The following is a 22,395-nucleotide window of genomic DNA, read 5'->3' as shown; positions in this document are numbered from 1 at the left end:
ATGGTATGCAAGGCCATAGATGAGGCTGACCCTACCAGCCGGGATGTGCAAATCGTAAAACATGGCCGAACAGTCCAATTTCATGGGGACCCCGAGAAGGTCTTAACGACTCTACAGCATCATACTGGCTCGGACATACCTGACTATGTGGATCCTCATGTGTGGGCAGAGGACCGCTCCCAAGTGGGTTATACTCCCATTGATCCGATTGAGATCCCAGTGCAGGGCAATGTGGACTGGCCCTCTATCTGACAGAACCCACTGAAATCACAGGCAATCCTAAACTGACCTTTCGGCACTGTACTGCAATTAATCCGGCCTGTTTTCTTACTGAGCCAACCCAAGATGAGGAAGAACCCAGTCATGATTGCTTATCTTTAATTTAAGAGGCCACATCAGTCAGGGAAGATTTAGTTGATGTACCAATGGAAGATCCAGACTGTATTCTTACTGAGCCACCCCAAGATGAGGAAGAACCCAGTCATGATTGTTTATGTATGTTGACGGAAGTACTTCTATTAATCCAGAAGATACACAAATCTCAGGATACGCCATAGTAAACCAGGAGAATCAGGTCTTGGAATCTGCCGCTTTGAAACCGCCTATTCTGCTCAACAAGCTGAACTATTCGCCCTCACCCAAGCCTGTATCTTGGCCAAAGATCTCAAAGTCAATATCTATACCGACTCTAGGTATGCCTTTGGGGTGGCCCATGATTTCGGACAATTATGGAAAAGTAGGGGATTCCTAACCTCACAGGGGAATGAGATATCTCATAAACAGTTAGTATCTGATTTGTTGCAAGCCCTCATGTTCCCCAAACGCATTGCCATTGTCAAATGTACCGCCCATACTACCGGAAATTCTCTGGTTGATATAGGGAATCGTTGTCCTGACCAAGAGGCCAAACAGGCCTCTCGTGACCAACAGATGGTAGTGCCCAAAATTATGAGTCAGACTAAAAATCCTGCGAAGGATAAGTTAGCCTTGGAAAAACCAATGCCAACCATCCAAGATGTTATAAAAGCACAGGAGGACGCTCCTGAAAAAGATAAACTGTTGTGGAAATATTATGCATGTACTTATGACGATGTTTCTAAACTCTGGACCACTCCCGCGGAACAGACTTGCATGTCTGACGAGTTGGCCTCATGAGTTATAGAATGTCTGCATTTTGCTACTCATTGTGGAGCAAGGGCAACAAGTGATACACTTTTGGCTACTTGGTGGCACCCTAGACTCCAGGCGCTCACCCAGAACATCAGTAGTCGTTGCCTGGTTGGCCAGCAACATAATCCAGGGAAGGGAGTCCCCTGTGATTGGGGTAAAACGCCCCTACCCGAAGGTCCCTTTGAGACATTTCAGTTGGACTACATTGAGTTGCAAAAAGTTCAGTGTTACAAATATGTGTTAGTAATAGTAGATGTGTTTAGCAGATGGATTGAAGCCTACCCTAACCTGGACAATAAGACTCAAACTATTGTTAAGGTGTTAATGAGGGAAATTGCTCCTAGATATGAGATCTCAGCTCGACTGATGACCACCTATGTTCTTTCTCTGACTCAGGCTCTGCGACTAGTTCACAACCAGGTTCAAGATACTCACCTCGACCTCCCAGTTTTACCCGAATTGTCCCTCGTGGCACCAGGGAAGTATGGATTCGGAAGGGATTAGAGCCACAATGGGAGGGGCCTTTTCAGGTGTCACTCACTACCCCCACTGCAGCCAAGGTTGAGGGGAAAAGTGCCTGGGTTCACCTGCACCACTGCAAGCTCATCACCATTTAAACAAATTTTGCTGGTTAGTCTAATTCCTGTTTCTGTTCCAGATCTCCTCTTCCCCATAGCTGAACAAGGCAGTTGAAGGAGGATCAGTTTGAACTTTTACCCGTAAGACAGCCAAATACACTGACGGAGACCTGAAGAAGGGAAACGGGAAAACAGAACTCTTTTTATCAGCTAAATAATTGGACTATTTATAAGATGAGACTGTGTCTGTATGCCACTGTCTGCATAATAGTGTTGATATGACAGTTTTGGCGCACGGGAAGGAAGACAAAGGCGAGAGCTCCATGTAAACACCTTTTTGTATATGTCTTACGTTTATGCGGAAAAAGGGCACTTCACTAGATGCTGGGTGTGTTCACATATCCCTATACATTCCAAAGGTTTCAAGTCACTAAATCCTGCCAATAACATCTAATTGTAACATGAAATAAATCTGCAGAATTGCAAGGTCTCAGTTAATAGTCACACCACTAGATTGAAACATTTAGAGGCAATACTTGAGCTTTCAAAAAAAAACATCTCATATAGATTGACTAATGAGTGACTGAGTTAGACTGTCAATCCAATTGTATTTTGTTATCTGATTTCAAAACTGTATAACTGTTGACGCTTTACGATGTAACTTCACCTATCCGTAGGGAGTGTGTACGCTCCATCCAGAGAGTATATCTTCTGTCTGATAGGTCTTACTGGCCGGTAATAAAGACTGCTTTGTTCAAAGCACAAGAGGTATTCGACTCAGTAATTTTACTGAACCAGATTGAGGTAAAAGAATCCAGGAATTTACACTAGGTATGACTCAAGCTAGTGGAAAGTTTTCCCCCTGATTCCCATTGACTTCAAATTTACTAGGGCTCCTTGATGCCACACTCAGTCAAATCTGCCTTGATGTCAGGGGCAGTCACTGCCGACAACACCTTCCATCATTTTGCTGATGATTGAGAGTAAACTGATAGGGTGGTAAGCAGACACCTCAAATCGCTGGCGAAATACCACCAACGATGTCTCCGCTAGATCCTGCAAATCCCCTGGGAGTATAGACGCACCAACATCAGTGTTCCAGTGTTCTCGATCAGGCCAACATCCCCAGCTTCGAAGCACTGACCACACTCGAACAGCTTCGTTTGGCAGGCCACATTGTCTGCATGCCCGACACAAGACTCCCAAAGCAAGTACTCTACTCGGAACTCTTACACGGCAGGCGAGCCCCAGATGGGCAGAGGAAACATTTCAAGGACACCATCAAAGCCTCCTTGATAAAGTGCAACATCCCCACTGACACTTAGGAATCCCTGGCCAAGGACCGCCCTAAGTAGAGGAAGAGCATCCGGGAGGGCGCTGAGCACCTTGAGTCTCGTCGCCGAGAGCATGCAGAATACAAGCACAGGCAGCGGAAGGAGCGTGCTGCAAACCAGACTCCCCACCCACTCTTTCCTTCAACGACTGTCTGTCCCACCTATGACAGAGACTGTAATTCCCATATTGGACTGTACAGTCACATGAGAACTCACTTTTAGAGTGGAAGCAAGTCTTCCTCGATTCCGAGGGACTGCCTATGATGATGATGAATTGGCCCAATTGGAGTCGTCCTGCGTTTTGTGGACAAGGCATACCTGGGCAATATTTCACATTGTCGGGTAGATGGCAGTGTTGTAGCTGCACTGGAACAGCTTGGCTAGAGGCACGGCTAGTTCTGGAGTACGAAAGACGGGATTTTTTCGGGGCCCATAGCTTTTGCTGTATCCAGTGCGCTCAGCCCTTTCTTGATATCACGTGGAGTGAATCGAAATTGGTTGAAGACAGGCTTCTGTGATGATGGGGACCTCAGGAGGAGGCCGATATGGATCATCCAGTCGGCACTCTGGCTGAAGATGGTTGTGAACGCTTCTGCCTTGTCTTTTGCACTCACATACTGGGCTCCGCCATCATTGAGGATGAGGATGTTAATGGAGCCTCCTTCTCCCATTAGTTGTTTAATTGTCCACTACCATTCACAACTGGATGTGGCAGGACTGCAGAGCTTTGATCTTATCTGTTGATTGTGGGATCGCTTAGCTGTGGCTATAGCATGCTTTTTCTGCTGTTTAGCATGTATATAGTCCTGTGTTGTAGGTTCACCAGGTTGGCAGTTCATTTTTCAGTATGCCTAGTGCTGCTCCCGGCATGCTCATCTACACTCCTCATTGAACCATGGTTGGTCCCCTGGCTTGATGGTAATGGTAGAGTGAGGGACATGCTGGGCCATGAGTTTACAGATTGTGGTGGAATACAATTCTGCTGCTACTGGTGGCTCACAGTGCATCATGGATGCCCAGGTTTAACCTGTTAGACCTGTTCTGTGTCTATCCCATTTAGCATGGTGGTAGTGCCACACAACACAATGGAGAGAGTCCTCCATGTGAAGACGGGACTGTGTGGTGGTCACTCCTACCAATACTGCCATGGACAGATGCATCTGCAACAGGCAAATTGGTGAGGACGAGGTCAAGTACATTTATTCCTCATGTTGGTCTTTCACCACCTGCCACAGGCCCAGTCTGGCAGCTATGTCCTTCAGGATTTGGCCAGTTCGATCAGTATTGGTGCTACCGAGCAATTCTTGGTGATTGAAGTCCTCCACCCAGAGGGCGTTCTGTGCCCTTGCTAGTCTCAGTGCTTCTTTCAAGTGGTGTTTAACATGGAGCTGGTTCATTAGCTGTAGATGGTAATCAGAAGAAGGTTTCCTTGCCCATGTTTGACCTGATGCCATGAGACTTCATTGGGACCGGAGTCAATGTTGAGGACTCCAGGGCCACTTCCTCCTCACTGTATCACTGTGCCGCCACCTCTGGTGAGTCTGTCCTCCCAGTGGATCAGAACATACCCGGGGATTGTGATGAAGGAGTCTGGGATCTTGACTGAAAGGTATGATTCTGTGAGTATGGCTATATCTGGCTGTTGCTTGACTCAACTGTGGAACAACTTTCCCAATTTTGGCTGTGGGACAAGTCTCCGGATGTTAGTGAAGAGGACTTTTCAGGGTCGGTTGGCCTCAGTGTGCCAATAATGTCCGGTGCCTAGGTCGATGCCGGGTGAACCATCCAGTTTTATACTTAGTATACTGCTTTGTAGCGGTTTGGTAACTGAGTGGCTTACTAGGCGATTTCAGAGGGCAGTTAAGAGTCAACCACATTAACATAAGAAATAGGAGCAGGAGTAGGCCATACGGCCCCTCGAGCCTGCCCCGCCATTTAACACGATCATGGCTGATCCGATCATGGACTCAGGTCCACTTCTCTGCACGTTCCCCAAAACCCCTATTCCTTTATTGGTTAAGAAACAATTATTCAATGACCCAGCTTCCACAGCTCCCTGAGGCAGCAAATTCCACAGATTTACAACCCTCTGAGAGAAGGACTTCCTCCTCATCTCAGTCTTAAATGGGCGGCCCCTTATTCTAAGATTATGCCCGCTAGTTCTAGTCTCACCTATCAGTGGAAACATCCTCTCTGCATCCACCTTGTCAAGCCCCCCCATAATCTTATACGTTTCAATAAGATCACCTCTCATTCTTCTGAATTCCAATGAGTAGAGACTCAACCTACTCAACCTTTCCTCATAACTCAATACCCTCATCTCTGGAATCAACCTAGTGAACCTTCTCTGAATTGCCCCCAAAGCAAGTATATCCTTTCTTAAATATGGAAATCAAAACTGTACACAGTATTCCAGGTGTGGCCTCACCAATACCCTGTATAACTGTAGCAAGACTTCCCTGCTTTTATACTCCATCCCCTTTGCAATAAAAGCCAAGATTCCATTGGCCTTCCTGATCACTTGCTGTACCTGCATACTAACCTTTTGTGTTTCATGCACCAGGACCCCCAGGTCCTGCTGTACTGTAGCACTTTGCAATTTTTCTCTATTTAAATTATAATTTGCTTTTCTATTTTTTCTGCTAAAGTCGATCACCTCACATTTTCCCACATTATACTCCATATGCCAAATTTTTGCCCACTCACTTAGCCTGTCTATGTCCTTTTGTCGTTTTTTTGTGTCCTCCTCATAATTTGCTTTTCCTCCCATCTTTTTATCGTCAGCAAACTTGGCCACGTTACATTCGGTCCCTTCATCCAAGTCATTAATATAGATTGTAAATAGTTGGGGTTCCAGCACTGATCCCTGCGGCACCCCACTAATTATCGATTGCCAACCCGAGAATGAACCATTTATCCCAACTCTCTGTTTTCTGTTAGTTAGCCAATCCTCTATCCATCATTGCTGTGGGTCTGTGGTCACATATAGGCCAGACCAGGTAAGGACAGCAGATTTCTTTTCTTAAAGGAAATTCGGGAGCCAGACAGGTTTTTACAACAATCCGGTAGTTTTATGGTCACCATTACTGATACTAGCTTTTAACTGAATCTAAATTCCCCAGCTACTTTGGTGGGATTTGAACTCCTGTCTTCGAACATTAGTCCAGGCCTCTGGTTTGTCTATCTCTGCCTTAAATATAGTCAATGACCCAGCCTCCATAGCTCTCTGGGGTAGAGAATTCCATAGATTTACAACCTTCTGAGAGAAGAAATTCCTCCTCATCTCAATTTTAAACGGGCGGCCCCTTATTCTGAGACATAGGGCTAGAACCTCCTCTTTTTTTGCCTGCTTAATGCCCATTTAACGCCCATTTTACTGCAGAAATGACATATAACGCCCATATATCGTCCATTTTGGCACAGAATGGAAACTGGCGGGCATTTTTCGGAAATTTATCGCCGAGCGTTACTTTCCCCATGTGCTTAACGGCGAGAAAAAATATTACTGCGCACCCAGTTTTTTGGGCGGAATCAGCAGAATGGGCGAATTCAACGCCCATAATATCGCCCAGCGTTACTTTCTGCATGGAATTAACACTGAGATTCAATATTAACACCTGGGGACTGTTTTTTGTCATAAAGAGCATATTTACCCAAACTAGCGGTCTTGGAGATCGCCCATCGCCAATTTCACCACTTTGCACACATTTCGTCCACAATATCGCTCGCTCAAAAAAACGCCCACAAAAAGTGGAACTACCCGGAACGAATCACAGCGTTATGGACGCCATGTTGTCGATCACATGTCGCATCTTTTAAAAGGCTGCTGTGCTTCAACCTTGGCGGAGTTTGGATGTATTCTGCAGGTCATTGGAGTTGATGTGAACATCTCTAAAAACATCTTGACCACACTGTGACCGATTGGAATTGAAGAGGTGTGTTCGTCGGGACAGTCCTTGTTTGTGTGCAATCGGTGGAAACAGAGAGCTACTGCAATGGGGCCTGTCCTTTCTCACCCTCTCTTGGTGACCAAATACATGCAGCAGACTCGACATCGCCGAAGGAACGCTGCACTGCATTATGTGCCCAATGTACGAAGTGACAGACAGATGAGGAGGACCAGATGTTACACCTCCCGCGAGTACAAGGAGAAGCATTCTTACCTCGACTTGCCTGACACCACCTGCCTTCGGAGACTGCGCTTCCACAAAAAGGTTATCACTGAGGTATGCCTGCTGATAAGGGCAGATCTGCAGCCTGCCAGCACCATCAGAACTGCACTGTCCATTGAGGTCAAAGTCACCGTGGCACTGTCGTTCTATGCCTCGGGTTCTTTTCAGGCCACAGCTGGCGACATTTGTGGACTTTCTCAGCATGCCACACATCGCTGCATTAGACAAGTCACTGAAGCCCAGTATTATTGCAGGAGGGATTAGATCAGCTTCCCCATGACCAGGGAGCCACAGAGTGAGAGGGCTCTAGGATTCTCCAGAATTGCAAACTTCCCCAAGGTGCAGGGAGCAATAGACTATACGCACATTGCGATGCGGGCACCTTTTCAGGATGCAGAGGTTTTCAGAGACCGCAAGGGATTCCATTCCCTGAACGTCCAGCTGGTTGTCGACCACCAGCAAATTATACTGGCAGTGAATGCTCAATTTCTGGGCATCCTTGATGCGCACATCCTGCGTGAGAATACTGTATCTGACTTGTTTAACAAGGTCGATGCTGGATGCTTGGGGACAAAGGATATGGCCTCGCCACCTGGCTGATGACTGCCCGCGTGGCACCCACACCGAGGCCGAGAGGCAATACAATAAGAGCCACAGAGCAACTCGCAATATCATGGAGAAAACCATTGGCGTGCTGAAACAGTTCTTCAGATGCCTGGACCACTCAGGAGGCGAGCTCCAATACCACCCTGAGAGGGTAGCTCAATTCGTGGTGGTCTGCTCCATGGCTATCAGGAGGGGACAAGAATTGCCTGATGAGCCTAACAGTCCACCTCACCAGAAAGAGGGGGGTCAAGTTTCGGCCTGAGTTGCTCCTATTTTTTTGGAGCAACTAGTTTAGAATGGAGCATCTTAGAAATTGCAATTCTTGGCGTTTAGTTTGCTCCAGTTCTAGTCAGTTAGAACAGTTTCATTTTAGAACAGATTTTTTTTTCAAAAGGGGGTGTGTTCAGCCACTTACTCCTGTTTTGCAAGTTTAGGCAGTGAAAACTTACTCCAAACTAACTTAGAATGGAGTAAGTGTAGTTTTTTGTACGCTCAGAAAAACCTTGCCTACACTTAGAAATCAGGCGTAGGTTACAAATCAGGCGTAGGGAACGGGAGTGCGGTGGGGGGGGGGGGTGGAAGGGAAGTAATTTCATTTTACAAGCATTCAACAGTCTCACTTATACAAATAAAGAGCCATCCTGAATAATAAATGATAAATAAAGCAACTAAAAAATACATTGAATTTTCCTACCTGTCTGAATCACCAGCAGCAGCCTTCGAGCTGCGAAGCTTCAGGCCATTCATCCAGGGAGCAGGGGCGGCGTCAGGCCACCCACAGAGTGCCCAATGTTTGTATCGCATTGCATGTGCATGCACACTCCAGCACGACATCTTCTGCTGTAAGAAGGCCCCGCACTCTCAAAATTGGCGCGACACTTTGGCCCCGCCCCCCCGCTGATCTCTGTGTGCCGCGCCGAGCTGCAAGGAAGCTGCTGAGAGGCCGAGAATTCTTCCGTGAGTTTTTGACGCGCTTTTGAGTGCGGAAAACGTGCGTGGGTGTCGGGGCTGTGCCATTCCAGGCACGCCCCGAAACTTGAGGCCAGGAAGAGGAGGATGAGGAGGTGGATGCTGACATCGGGCCAGACAATCAGGCTGACGCTGAAGCCATGCCTGCGCCCCCCTGTAGACCGCATGAAAGGGCCCATGGTGGCATGATAGCTGCAAGAGCCTTACGTCAGGAGACGATCAATGATCACTTTGCCTGAAAGAATGTTGGTGTTATTTACAAGGCTGACACACTGCTGGGTGTAAAGGTCATACATCAATGGTGGGCATCACCTTGGTGACAGTTAAAAGTTTAAGTTGATTGAAATTAAGTGTGATTATACCCTTTGATGTTAAGGAATCACCAATGTGTAATGGTGCAGCTATCTGAGCCAATGTGCTGCAAGGTTTTGTAAAATAAACAACATTTAAACCGAACATTAGTCTGAAATCATCAGTATTTCTGTACAAACCAACCCTCCCCCCACCGCCCCCCCCCAGCTTCTTCTCCCCACCTCTGCCCCTTGGTGAGAGGGGAGCGACCTGTCAAAATCCCAACGGAGATCGAGAGCCAGCGGCAGTTGGTGAGAGGGGAGCGACCTGTCAAAAGCCCAACGGGAGATCGAGAGCCAGCGGCAGTTGGTGAGAGGGGAGCGGCCTATAAAAGGCCCAGCGGGAGATCGAGAGCCAGCGGCAGTTGGTGAGAGGGGAGCGACCTGTCAAAAGCCCAGCGGGAGATCGAGAGCCAGCGTACCGGTGCAGCTACAGCGGGAGAGAAAGCAAAATAGAAGTAGAAAGTAATCAAAAAGTGACGTCACAGCCAATGTGGTAAGTGATTGGCTGGTGATTGGTGAGTAGCTTTTCTTTTCTTTTTTATATCAGTAAGTGAACTGCAACATTGTTATTACCAATTTAAGGGTATCTAAGGTTAAGACATGGCAGGAGAGCTCGGCCATGTGATATGCTCCTCCTGTACCATGTGGGAACTCGGGGACACTTCCGGTGTCCCTGGGCGCTACGTGTGTGGGAAGTGTATCCGCCTCGAGCTCTTGACGGTCCGCATTGCGGAATTGGAGCTGAGGGTGGATTCACTCTGGAGCATCCACGATGCTGAGAATGACGTGAGTATCACGTGTAGTGAGTTGGTCTTACCGCAGGAGAAGGGTCCACAGCCAGATAGGGAATGGAAGACCAGCAGGAAGAGCAGTGCAAGAAAGATAGTGCAGGGGTCCCCTGTGGTCATCCCCCTGCAAAACAGATACACTGCTTTGAGTACTGTTGGGGAGGATGACTCATCAGGGGAGGGCAGCAGCAGCCAAGTTCATGGCACCGTAGGTGGCTCTGCTGCAAAGGAGGGCAGGAAAAAGAGTGGGAGCGTGATAGTGATAGGGGATTCGATGGTGAGGGGAATAGATAGGCGTTTCTGCGGACGCAACCGAGACTCCAGGATGGTATGTTGCCTCCCTGGTGCAAGGGTCAAGGATGTCTCGGAGCGGGTGCAGGACATTCTGAAATGGGAGGGAGAACAGCCAGTTGTCGTGGTGCACATTGGTACCAACGACATAGGTAAAAAAAGGGATGAGGTCCTACGAAAAGAATTTAAGGAGCTAGGAGCTAAATTAAAAAGTAAGACCTCAAAAGTAGTAATCTCGGGATTACTACCAGTGCCACGTGCTAGTCAGAGTAGGAATCGCAGGATAGCGCAGATGAATACATGGCTTGAGCAGTGGTGCAGCAGGGAGGGATTCAAATTCTTGGGGCATTGGAACCGGTTCTGGGGGAGGTGGGACCAGTACAAACCGGACGGTCTGCACCTGGGCAGGTCCGGAACCGATGTCCTAGGGGGAGTGTTTGCTAGTGCTGTTGGGGAGGAGTTAAACTAATATTGCAGGGGGATGGGAACCTATACAAGGAGACAGAGGGAGACAAAAATGAGGCAAAAGCAAAAGACAGAAAGGAGATGAGGAAAAGTGGAGGGCAGAGAAACCCAAGGCAAAGAACAAAAAGGGCCACTGTACAGCAAAATTCTAGAAGGACAAAGGGTGTTAAAAAAGCAAGCCTGAAGGCTTTGTGTCTTAATGCAAGGAGTATCCGCAATAAGGTGGATGAATTAACTGTGCAAATAGATGTTAACAAATATGATGTGATTGGGATTACGGAGACGTGGCTCCAGGATGATCAGGGCTGGGAACTCAACATCCAGGGGTATTCAACATTCAGGAAGGATAGAATAAAAGGAAAAGGAGGTGGGGTAGCATTGCTGGTTAAAGAGGAGATTAATGCAATAGTTAGGAAAGACATTAGCTTGGATGATGTGGAATCTATATGGGTAGAGCTGCAGAACACTAAAGGGCAAAAATCGTTAGTGGGAGTTGTGTACAGACCTCCAAACAGTAGTAGTGATGTTGGGGAGGGCATCAAACAGGAAATTAGGAGTGCATGCAATAAAGGTGCAGCAGTTATAATGGGTGACTTTAATATGCACATAGATTGGGCTAGCCAAACTGGAAGCAATACGGTGGAGGAGGATTTCCTGGAATGCATAAGGGATGGTTTTCTAGACCAATATGTCGAGGAACCAACTAGAGGGGAGGCCATCTTAGACTGGGTGTTGTGTAATGAGAGAGGATTAATTAACAATCTCATTGTGCGAGGCCCCTTGGGGAAGAGTGACCATAATATGGTGGAATTCTGCATTAGGATGGAGAATGAAACAGTTAATTCAGAGACCATGGTCCAGAACTTAAAGAAGGGTAACTTTGAAGGTATGAGGCATGAATTGGCTAAGATAGATTGGCTAATGATACTTAAGGGGTTGACTGTGGATGGGCAATGGCAGACATTTAGGGACCGCATGGATGAATTACAACAATTGTACATTCCTGTCTGGCGTAAAAATAAAAAAGGGAAGGTGGCTCAACCGTGGCTATCTAGGGAAATCAGGGATAGTATTAAAGCCAAGGAAATGGCATACAAATTGGCCAGAAATAGCAGCGAACCTGGGGACTGGGAGAAATTTAGAACTCAGCAGAGGAGGACAAAGGGTTTGATTAGGGCAGGGAAAATGGAGTACGAGAAGAAGCTTGCAGGGAACATTAAGGCGGATTGCAAAAGTTTCTATAGGTATGTAAAGAGAAAAAGGTTAGTAAAGACAAACGTAGGTCCCCTGCAGTCAGAATCAGGGGAAGTCATAACGGGGAACAAAGAAATGGCAGACCAATTGAACAAGTACTTTGGTTCAGTATTCACTAAGGAGGACACAAACAACCTTCCGGATATAAAAGTGGTCAGAGGGTCTATTAAGGAGGAGGAACTGAGGGAAATCTTTATTAGTCGGGAAATTGTGTTGGGGAAATTGATGGGATTGAAGGCCGATAAATCCCCAGGGCCTGATAGACTGCATCCCAGAGTACTTAAGGAGGTGGCCTTGGAAATAGCGGATGCATTGACAGTCATTTTCCAACATTCCACTGACTCTGGATCAGTTCCTATCGAGTGGAGGGTAGCCAATGTAACCCCACTTTTTAAAAAAGGAGGGAGAGAGAAAGCAGGGAATTATAGACCGGTCAGCCTGACCTCAGTAGTGGGTAAAATGATGGAATCAATTATTAAGGATGTCATAGCAGCGCATTTGGAAAATGGTGACATGATAGGTCCAAGTCAGCATGGATTTGTGAAAGGGAGATCATGCTTGACAAATCTTCTGGAATTTTTTGAGGATGTTTCCAATAAAGTGGACAAAGGAGTACCAGTTGATGTGGTATATTTGGACTTTCAGAAGGTTTTCGACAAGGTCCCACACAGGAGATTAATGTGCAAAGTTAAAGCACATGGGATTGGGGGTATTGTGCTGACGTGGATTGAGAACTGGTTGTCAGACAGGAAGCAAAGAGTAGGAGTAAATGGGTACTTTTCGGAATGGCAGGCAGTGACTAGTGGGGTACCGCAGGGTTCTGTGCTGGGGCCCCAGCTGTTTACATTGTACATTAATGATTTAGACGAGGGGATTAAATGTAGTATCTCCAAATTTGCGGATGACACTAAGTTGGGTGGCAGTGTGAGCTGCGAGGAGGATGCTGTGAGGCTACAGAGTGACTTGGATAGGTTAGGTGAGTGGGCAAATGCGTGGCAGATGAAGTATAATGTGGATAAATGTGAGGTTATCCACTTTGGTGGTAAAAACAGAGAGACAGACTATTATCTGAATGGTGACAGATTAAGAAAAGGGAAGGTGCAACGAGACCTGGGTGTCATGGTACATCAGTCATTGAAGGTTGGCATGCAGGTACAGCAGGCGGTTAAGAAAGCAAATGGCATGTTGGCCTTCATAGCGAGGGGATTTGAGTACAGGGGCAGGGAGGTGTTGCTACAGTTGTACAGGGCCTTGGTGAGGCCACACCTGGAGTATTGTGTACAGTTTTGTTCTCCTAACTTGAGGAAGGACATTCTTGCTATTGAGGGAGTGCAGCGAAGATTCACCAGACTGATTCCCGGGATGGTGGGACTGACCTATCAAGAAAGACTGGATCAACTGGGCTTGTATTCACTGGAGTTCAGAAGAGTGAGAGGGGACCTCATAGAAACGTTTAAAATTCTGACGGGTTTGGACAGGTTGGATGCAGGAAGAATGTTCCCAATGTTGGGGAAGTCCAGAACCAGGGGTCACAGTCTAAGGATAAGGGGTAAGCCATTTAGGACCGAGATAAGGAGAAACTTCTTCACCCAGAGAGTGGTGAACCTGTGGAATTCTCTACCACAGGAAGTAGTTGAGGCCAATTCACTAAATATATTCAAAAGGGAGTTAGATGAAGTCCTTACTACTTGGGGGATCAAGGGGTATGGCGTGAAAGCAGGAAGTGGGTACTGAAGTTTCATGTTCAGCCATGAACTCATTGAATGGCGGTGCAGGCTAGAAGGGCTGAATGGCCTGCTCCTGCACCTATTTTCTATGTTTCTATGTTTTTTTTTTTCCCCTTCCCTTCATGACTCCAAGTCATCTGGCCGAGGAGGTCCTCAGACATTGCTTCGCTAGGGGTAGTGGTGGGGGGTGATGGCCGAAGCGCTGCTTGGACGGATACGGGAGAGGACGGTCCCGAGGTGGGAGCGTGCTCCGAGCCATAAGCAAGATGATGCTGCTGGCTCTCATGTGTGGTTGGCAATGGGGGTGTGTCACCTTGGGGTGCAGTGTGGTGCTCCAGGAGCACTGGGAACCGTCTGCCACCAGTATTCCTGGCTACCTGCTCCAGGGCCTCCTCTATTCTTTCCATGTTATATCTAATTTGTTGGACAAAAACTCGGTGCCAACTATGTTCTTGGTGCTTAGTGGGCTTTTTGCTGCTGGTGAATCTCCGTCGTTCCTCCCACAACAGCCAAACAAGCACACACCACAGCCACTCTGAGTCCCTCTGAGCTCCCTCTCTCTCTCTGTCTCCTTTTCTGCGCATGTCATGATGACCCTTGACATCCTGAATCATGGGAATTGAGTGTTACCATGCCGTTGCTAAGGACGGCCACACTTTACGGCAGAAGGTCAGAAAAATTTAACACTACCGCCCATTTGATATCGCTCGCGGTAACGCCCATTTTCAAAAATGTAAACTAGGTGTTTTGAAAATGGGCGACAAGCCGGTGATCTGAAAACCCTTTTTTAACGTCCACGCTGGAAATAATGCCCATTTTTGGATGATAAGCTCAAAAGTGGAGGTTCTTGCCCTAAGTCCCCTAGTTTTAGTTTCCCCTATGAGTAGAAATATCCTCCCTGTATCCACCTTGTTGAGCCCCCTCATTATCTTATATGTTTCGATAAGATCACCTCTCATTCTTCTGCACTCCAGTGAGCATAGGCCCAACCTATTCACCCTATCTTCATAAGTCAACCCCCTCAAATCCGGAATCAACCTAGTGAACCTTCTCTGAACAGTCTCCAATGCATGTATATCCTTTCTTAAATATGGAGACCAAAACTGTACACAGTCCTCTCGGTGTGGCCTCACCAATACCCTGCACAGTTGTAGCAGGAAATCTCTGCTTTTATACTCTATCCCCCTTGCAATAAAGGCCAACATTCCATTTGCTGTACCTGCATACTAACTTTTTGTGTTTCATGCACAAGGACCTCGAGGTCCCTCTGTACTGTAGCACTTTGCAATTTTTCTCCATTTAAATTATAAATTGCTTTTCTATTATTTCTGCCAAAGTGGATAACCTCACATTTTCTCACATTGTACTCCAACTGCCAAATTTTTGCCCACTCACTTAGCCTGTCTATATCCCTTTGCAGATTTTTTGTGTCCTCCTCACAATTTGCTTTCCCACCCATCTTTGTATCATCAGCAAACTTGGCTGCATTACACTTGGTCCCTTCATCCAAGTCATTAATATAAATTGTAAATAGTTGAGGACCCAGCACCGATCCTTGCGGCACCCAAGTTACTGTTTGCCAACCAGAAAATGACCCATTTATTCCGACTCTCTGTTTTCTGTTAGTTAGCCAATCCTCTATCCATGCTAATATATTACCCCCAACCCCGTGAACTTTTATCTTGTGCAGTAACCTATTATGTGGCACCTTATCAAATGCCTTCTGGAAATTCAAATTCGCCACATTCACTGGTTCCCCTTATCCACCCTGCTCGTTACATCCTCAAAGAATTCCAGCAAATTTGTCAAACATTATTTCCCTTTCATAAAACCATGCTGATTCTGCTTGATTAAATTATGCTTTTCCAAATGTCCTGCTACTGCTTCCTTAATAATGGACAATAATGGACGACAGATGTTAGGCTAACTGGTCTATAGTTTCCTGCTTTCTGTCTGTCTCCTTTTTTAAATAGGGGCGTTACATTTGCGGTTTTCGAATCCGCTGGGACTTCCCCAGAATCCAGGGAATTTTGGTAGATTACAACCAATGCATCCATCTAAAAGTTTGTATGGTGAATGGATATTACTGGAACTCAAAGGTGAGTTATCACAGATTGGAGGTAAGGACCAGTTCACCCAGAGTCTCAAAGATAAGGAGACAACTGCTGAAGCAAACCAAGAAAATAGGGATGTTGGATGGATTCAGGTAGAAAGAAATCCAGAAGAGGGAAGAAAACCAGAGAGTCTGTTTATTAAGTTACAACAATAAACAAATATCAGGTACAACTTTCATCTTTCAGTTGCAATTTGAAAATGATACATTCTGTTCTTAATTTTATACTAGGTTATCGCCCATGACATTGCACATGGGGAGTCAAAGACATGGGCACTTTTCAGGAGAGAGGAGGAAAGAAGAGAAGAGAAGGGGAGAGGAGAGGAGGGGAGTATTGAGAACAAATGGAAGAGGTGGGTCAGAAGGAATAGAATGGGAAAAAGAGAGGGGAAGAGAAAGCAGAGTAAAGGAGAGGGCGAGGAGTGGAGGAATGAGGACAGGGGAAAATGGGGCAACAGAAGGGTGAAATAAGGGAGATAGAAGGGGGAGATGGGGAGAGGAGAGTCGTCGGTGCAGGGGGAAAGAAGGACAAGAATGGAGGAAAGTAGAGGAAAGAAGAGCCCCATCTTAGAGAATAAAGCACTGTACATGACAGTACAATACTCTTGTCCTTGGAAAAAGATTGTACCATCAAATTATTGTTTCCCACATTACAACAGTCACTATACCACAAAAAGTACTTCCATCAGCTGTAAAGTACTTTGGGATGTCCTGAGGTTGTGAAAGGCGCTATATAAATCGAAGTCTTTCTTATTGAGCAACACAAAGGAGATCTGCTATTTTTTCAAAAAACACAACACCCTTAGGACACTCGAGGGTACATTATTGAACAAATACCACTATTGTAAAGCTACCTATTGTTTTCAGTAAGAACATAAGAAATTGGAGCAGGAGTAGGCCATCTGGCTCCTCAAGCCTGCTTCGCCATTTAATAAGGTCATGGATAATTTTGGAGTATGATTAGAAATTTAATATTTATTATTTAAATCAGTTTGCAACAGTCTGACACTTTCTCGCATTATCTGATCATCGCAACTGTGGGAATTATAGAAAAATGTTTATTAAATGAAAATGAACAACAGAATATCTTGAACTAATACTTTGAAGAATGCAGTGACATGTCTTCACTCATTTAAAACACTGCCAAGCAATGTTCCTTTCAAGTTGTACTCTGGAGATCCCGCGCAGCCTGCTCACCGACTTTTAAAGGGAAAAACCGCGCATGTGCAGAATTTTGAAGGGGCCGCACAACCCGTTAAAGGGACTGTAAACAAATTAGAGGGAGCATTGCTGCCAAGATGGATGCCTGATAGCATACTGCACCGCAGTTGTGCAATGAAGATTGACGAGTGCAGCCCCTGCCATCCACCTGGAGGCTGAGTAGAGGTGAAGCACATACAAAAGCAGTCACCTCAAGCCACCTTCATTCGCTTCATAACATGTTCGGGAGAGAGTTGGATGTGGTCCTTGCGGCTGGGGGGGGTTGGGGAGTGTGGAGGGGGTGTGGGGGGGAGGTGCTGGGGTGGGTGATCAGCCATGATCTTGTTGAATGGCGGTGCAGGCTCGAAGGGCCGAATGGCCTACTCCTGCACCTATTTTCTATGTTTCTATGTAACAGCAACACTGATGAAACTCTGGAACCTATTGAAGCTTTCTATGCTGAGCTCCTTCACGGCAAACGAGCCAAAGGTGGGCAGCGGAAACGTTACAAGGACACTCTCAAAGCCTCCGTGGTAAAGTGCGACATCACCACTGACACCTGGGAGTCCCTGGCCGAAGACCGCCCAAGGAGAAAGTGCATCCAGGAGGACGTGGAGCTCTTCAAATCTCAACACTGCGAGCGTGAAGAGGTCAGGCGCAGGTAGCATAAGGAGCGTGCGGCAAATCAGTCCCATCCCCCCTTCCCCTGCCGAATGTCTGTCCCTCCTGTGACAGGGTCTGTAGCTCTCGTATTGGACTGTTCAGTCACCAAAGAACTCACTTCAGGAGTGGAAGCAAGTCTTCCTCGATTCCGAGGGACTGCCTACGATGATGATGATCACTGAAGAATGTTGTGTAGAATCGGATGAACTAAAAAGGTGAAAATAAAAAAGTTTACAACTTCCTGTTTTTCTTCATTCAAATAACACCTTAATATAGACCCTTTTATAATTTCAAATTCCATTGCAAAGTGGAACGATTGTATGGATTATTGAAGCATGAAACCCCCCTGCAGTAAAATTGTTTTAGTACAGAAAGTGTGCAAACATTTCGTATGATTACGTTGTCCCTGTACCAACGATAAAGATGTAACTTAAAGTTCTGCAAAGCTACAGTGAGCAGACACGGATTCGACGCGACACTGAAGTCGCCTGAGCATCATCTGGTGATGTCATGCGCACAGAGTAGCAAGTCAGTGAGACGAGTGCGCATGTATATGAAGTAATGGACGAACAGCAGGAGACTGACAGTGAAGCTAGTCACCTGGGCAGAAGCAGATTGTCCAGCATGGGCCAGTCAGCAGAACGAGGTAGGAATTCAAGGGCAGGTTGGAGTTGGTCTGTATTTGTGACGGCTAGGGATTTTGCAAGCACCTTGAGCGAAGTTCATCCCGTCCTCCTTTTAATTTGTTGCAGGTTTTGAAGCTATGGGGGCAGGATGTGAAGCGGGAATTAGAGTGGGAGGAGGCTTGTATGAAGAAAAACACCAGCTTGGACCAGTTGGATTGAATGGCCTGGTTCTGTGCTGTAGATTCATGTGCGGAAAGCTGTGTCAGAAAGTTGTGTTCGATGTAGTAGTCCGTGTGTGGGTGAGACAGAGACAGAGACAGACAGATAGATGGGAAGGGGGTGTGTAAAGAGACTGTTGTGAAAGTATCTTCTCAGGCTCAGTGATGTCAGTCGCTCCCTGAAACAGTCTGAGCATCTACTTTTTATGGAAGTTGTGTCCAATATATTGCTCTATGTGTACTTGTGTGGTGGCTGGATCTGGGAATGTAATAATGAAACACTCTTCCCTTGTGATCTGGCGTGGTATTCTGTGTCTTACACACAGGTACTCCTTCATTTTGTCCAAACATGGACTGAGGCAACACTGGGTAAGTCAAAGTTTAGTTTGAATTACAAACTGCTTTATTACACAGTGGGTAGAATACACAAGTGAGATTGATGAGTTGTTTGATAAGATTGGTACAACTTCTTCTGTTTATACATTCTTACAAAAGTAAACACCGGAGTGCCAACCCACTCCATTGGGTCATCTAACTAAATTTATAAGCGTAATCTCTTTGTCCTCCTGTCCTGACGCCCAGAGCAATGGTTCAATGTCTTTGCAGACTTGCTGTTCAATTCCCTCTTGGTGGCTACACTCTGATTTTTAAAAACTGCTCTCTCTCTGAAACCATTTTTGAATTCTAACATCAAGGTGCAAAGTGGCCTTCTGTATAACCAGATAACAATTGTCCATTGATTCGGCCTCTGCAAGAAGTTCCTACCTTGCATTGTAAATACAATTTGTCTGCCTCCTGATCCCCAACTCCGCATAGGGCTGTCCTGGGAAGCTAACCTCTTTTGGTAAAATTTTGCTTAAAAAATACAATTTAACATTCCTCATGTCTGAGTCCTTTCTGTGACAAAATGGCCAAAGAACCCCAAATGACAATAACCCTCTACTAATCAACAAAATAATGTCTTTATGTAACATGTCAAACTGCTTAACACTTGGAAGTCAGATCTAAGCCTCAGTATGGATAGGGGCAAATTGGGGATGGTGGTGAGGGAGCTATTGAAGAGGCAGGTTTTTGAAGGTGATGAGAAATGTCTGAAGGTGGAAGGATTTAGACCAGATTTGAAATGATGGTGGGACATGGGGCTGGAGGAGATTGTAGAAGTAGGGAGAGATGAGGGTGTGGAAGAATTTGAGTGTGAGGATTTTGAAATTGATGCACTGAGGGATGAGCAGTTGATGGAGGTTGGCAAGAATAGGGAAGGTAGGTGAGTGGAATTTTGTGCAGGAAAGGATAGACGTGGTGGCATTCTAAATGAGTTGGAGTCAATGTAGGATGGAGCTTTGGAGGCCAGCTTTGGAAAATTCAAGTCCAGTCTGGCCTAAAAGACATGGGTGAGGTTTTCACCAGCAGTGGGGTGAGGTGGGATGGAGATTGAAAAATCACCTGAGGTGAAAATAAGCAGTCTTAATGGATTGGATGTGGGATTCAAAGCTCAGCTCATGGTCAGTGTTGGATTGAGTTTAAAAGAGGCATGGAACTGGGGTTATGACAGAATAAGGGCCAAAGAGGATGGTTTTGGTTTTGCCAAAGTTGGACTACAATAAATTTTGGCTCATCTATAGCTTGATGTCTGACACAGTATTAAACCACTTCTTAAATCCTCTTTACATATTTTTGAAGAGGTAACAGAGAGAGAGTAGACAATGGTAATGCAATAGATGTAATTTATCTAGATTTTCAAAAGGCCTTCGATAAGGTGCCCCATAGCAGACTGATGAACAAGGTCAGAGAATGCGGAGTCAGGGGACAAGTAGCAGAATGGATAGCTAGCTGGCTTCAAGACAGAAAGCAGAGCATAGGGGTAAGAGATAGCTATTCGCAGTGGTGTTCCACAAAGATCAGTGCTGGGACCACTGTTCACAATTTATATTAACGTTTTAGACTTTGGAATCAAAAACACAATTTTTAATTTGCGGATGACACCAAATTGGGGGCAATGGTTAATACTGAGGAACACTGCAACAAATTACAGGAGGACATTAATAAACTTGCAGAATGGGCAAATAATTGGCAAATGAAGTTCAAGACACATAAATGTGAGGTATTACATTTTGCTCAGAAGAATAAGGAGGTCACTTATTACTTGGAGCGTGGGAGTCTGGGTGGGGTAGAGAAACAAAGGGATCCTGGAGTACAATACACAAATCACTAAAGGTTGTGACACAGGTTAGCAAGGCCATCAAAAATGCAAACCAAGCACTAGGGTTTATTTTTAGAGGTATAGAATTGAAAAGTAGGGAAGTTATGCTAAACCTGTATCAAACCTTGGTTAGACCACACTTGGAGTACTGCATACAGTCTGGTCATCATATTTTAAAAAGGATATAGAGGCACTGAAGAGGGCGCAGAGAGATTTACAAGGATGATACCAGAAATGAGGGTATACATATCAGGAAAGAATGAACAGGCTGGGTTTCTTTTTCTCTTGAAAAAAGAAGGCTGAGGGGTGATCTAATAGTTATTTAAAATGATGAAAGGTTTCAATAGAGTGGGTACAGAGAGATGCCACTTGTGGGGAAGAACACAACTAGAGGCCATCAATATAAGATAGTCACCAAGAAATAAAATAGGGAATTCAGAAGAAACTTCTTTATCCAAAGAGTGGTGAGAATGTGGAACTCGTTCCCACAGGGAGTGGTTGAAGCGAATAGCATAGATGCATTTAAGGGGAGGCTAGACAAGCAAATGAGGGAGAAGGGATAGAGGGTTATGCTGATAGATTTAGATGAGGGAGATGGCTCGAGTGGAGCATAAACGCCGGCATGGACTTGTTGGGCACAATGGCCTGTTTCTTTGTCATATATTCTATGTAATCCTATTGTGACAACGTTATTTGCAATTGCTCCAATGCTGGAGCAGTAATGCAGTTTGTTTAGTCTTTAAGTTATTTAAGTAAGTGAATTGATTTATTGTTGCTCCCTTAGTTCATACTATTTGTTTGTTTCTTTCCTTCTTTCTAGCCTATTACAGGTTTGTGGTACTATTTTTCAACTGTCTAGTAACTTTTGGCTCCTATTTCTGCTTTGACATTCCCAGTGTGCTTCAGGAGCAGTTTCAAGGGGTGAGTACAGAATTGCCCAAAGGATGAATATGTTGCCTGGTCAGTCCCAAGTTTATGTAAGTTACCTGGCAATGTTGGGCTCTGTCCATCAGCCCAAGGAACACCACTCTATTGAACACTGGCTGCAGTATTCTGGATATATACAGTATGCTTGCCCAGCATTTCACAGACTTACTCAGTTAAACATCTGGCTACCTGTTGAACTTGTTCATGTGTGCAGCAATGAATTCCTCCTCGGATTAAATATCACCTTTCGTTGATAAGGTGGATAGATGATGCTGCTTTTGAGCAAAATGGATTGCATGACAGCCACCCAAGAAGAATTTCTCCATCGCATTTCCCTTCCCACAGCAAGTGGATGGAATCTGATCCCCTTTTGGCATGGTGCTGTAGGTTGGTAGTTCAGAATTGTCAAAGTTGTTTCCTCAAAGTCAGCCAGGAAAGTAGAATCCAAGGGTATAAATAGTGAAAAGCAAATGTAAAACATTTTGGGGAAGAACTTCTTCAATCAGAGTGATTAAATGTTTGGAATGACCTGGCGGTAGGATAGTAGACACACAAACATTAGGGTTATTCAAGATACAGTGCATGCTGTTTTTGGAGTTGGGTGTGAGCTGTTACAAAGTTACTATAACTTTATCTTATTTGAAACTGCACAGAGTTGTAGAAACCAGTCTCTCAAACCTCACGGTGTATAGCCCATTAGCTGCTGGCTGCAGTGAATTTCTTGCAGGTCTGTTACACATT

General features: G+C 45.6%; 1 protein-coding gene across 1 annotated transcript in view; it reads left to right on the top strand.

Moving 5' to 3' along the window:
• The first annotated feature begins 18,307 nt into the window (after positions 1 to 18,307).
• The window catches only part of mfsd1l (major facilitator superfamily domain containing 1-like), a 42,926-nt gene continuing 38,838 nt past the window's right edge, over positions 18,308 to 22,395 (top strand). The window contains 2 exon segments of the mRNA XM_070901757.1: positions 18,308 to 18,329; positions 21,548 to 21,648. Of these exon segments, the coding sequence (XP_070757858.1) occupies positions 18,308 to 18,329; positions 21,548 to 21,648 (123 nt within the window).

This window comes from Pristiophorus japonicus, chromosome 15 (genome assembly GCF_044704955.1).
Source record: "Pristiophorus japonicus isolate sPriJap1 chromosome 15, sPriJap1.hap1, whole genome shotgun sequence".
Lineage (NCBI taxonomy): Eukaryota > Metazoa > Chordata > Chondrichthyes > Pristiophoridae > Pristiophorus > Pristiophorus japonicus.
The sequence above is the reverse complement of the archived record's forward strand: the minus strand, read 5'-3'. Positions and strand labels throughout refer to the sequence as shown.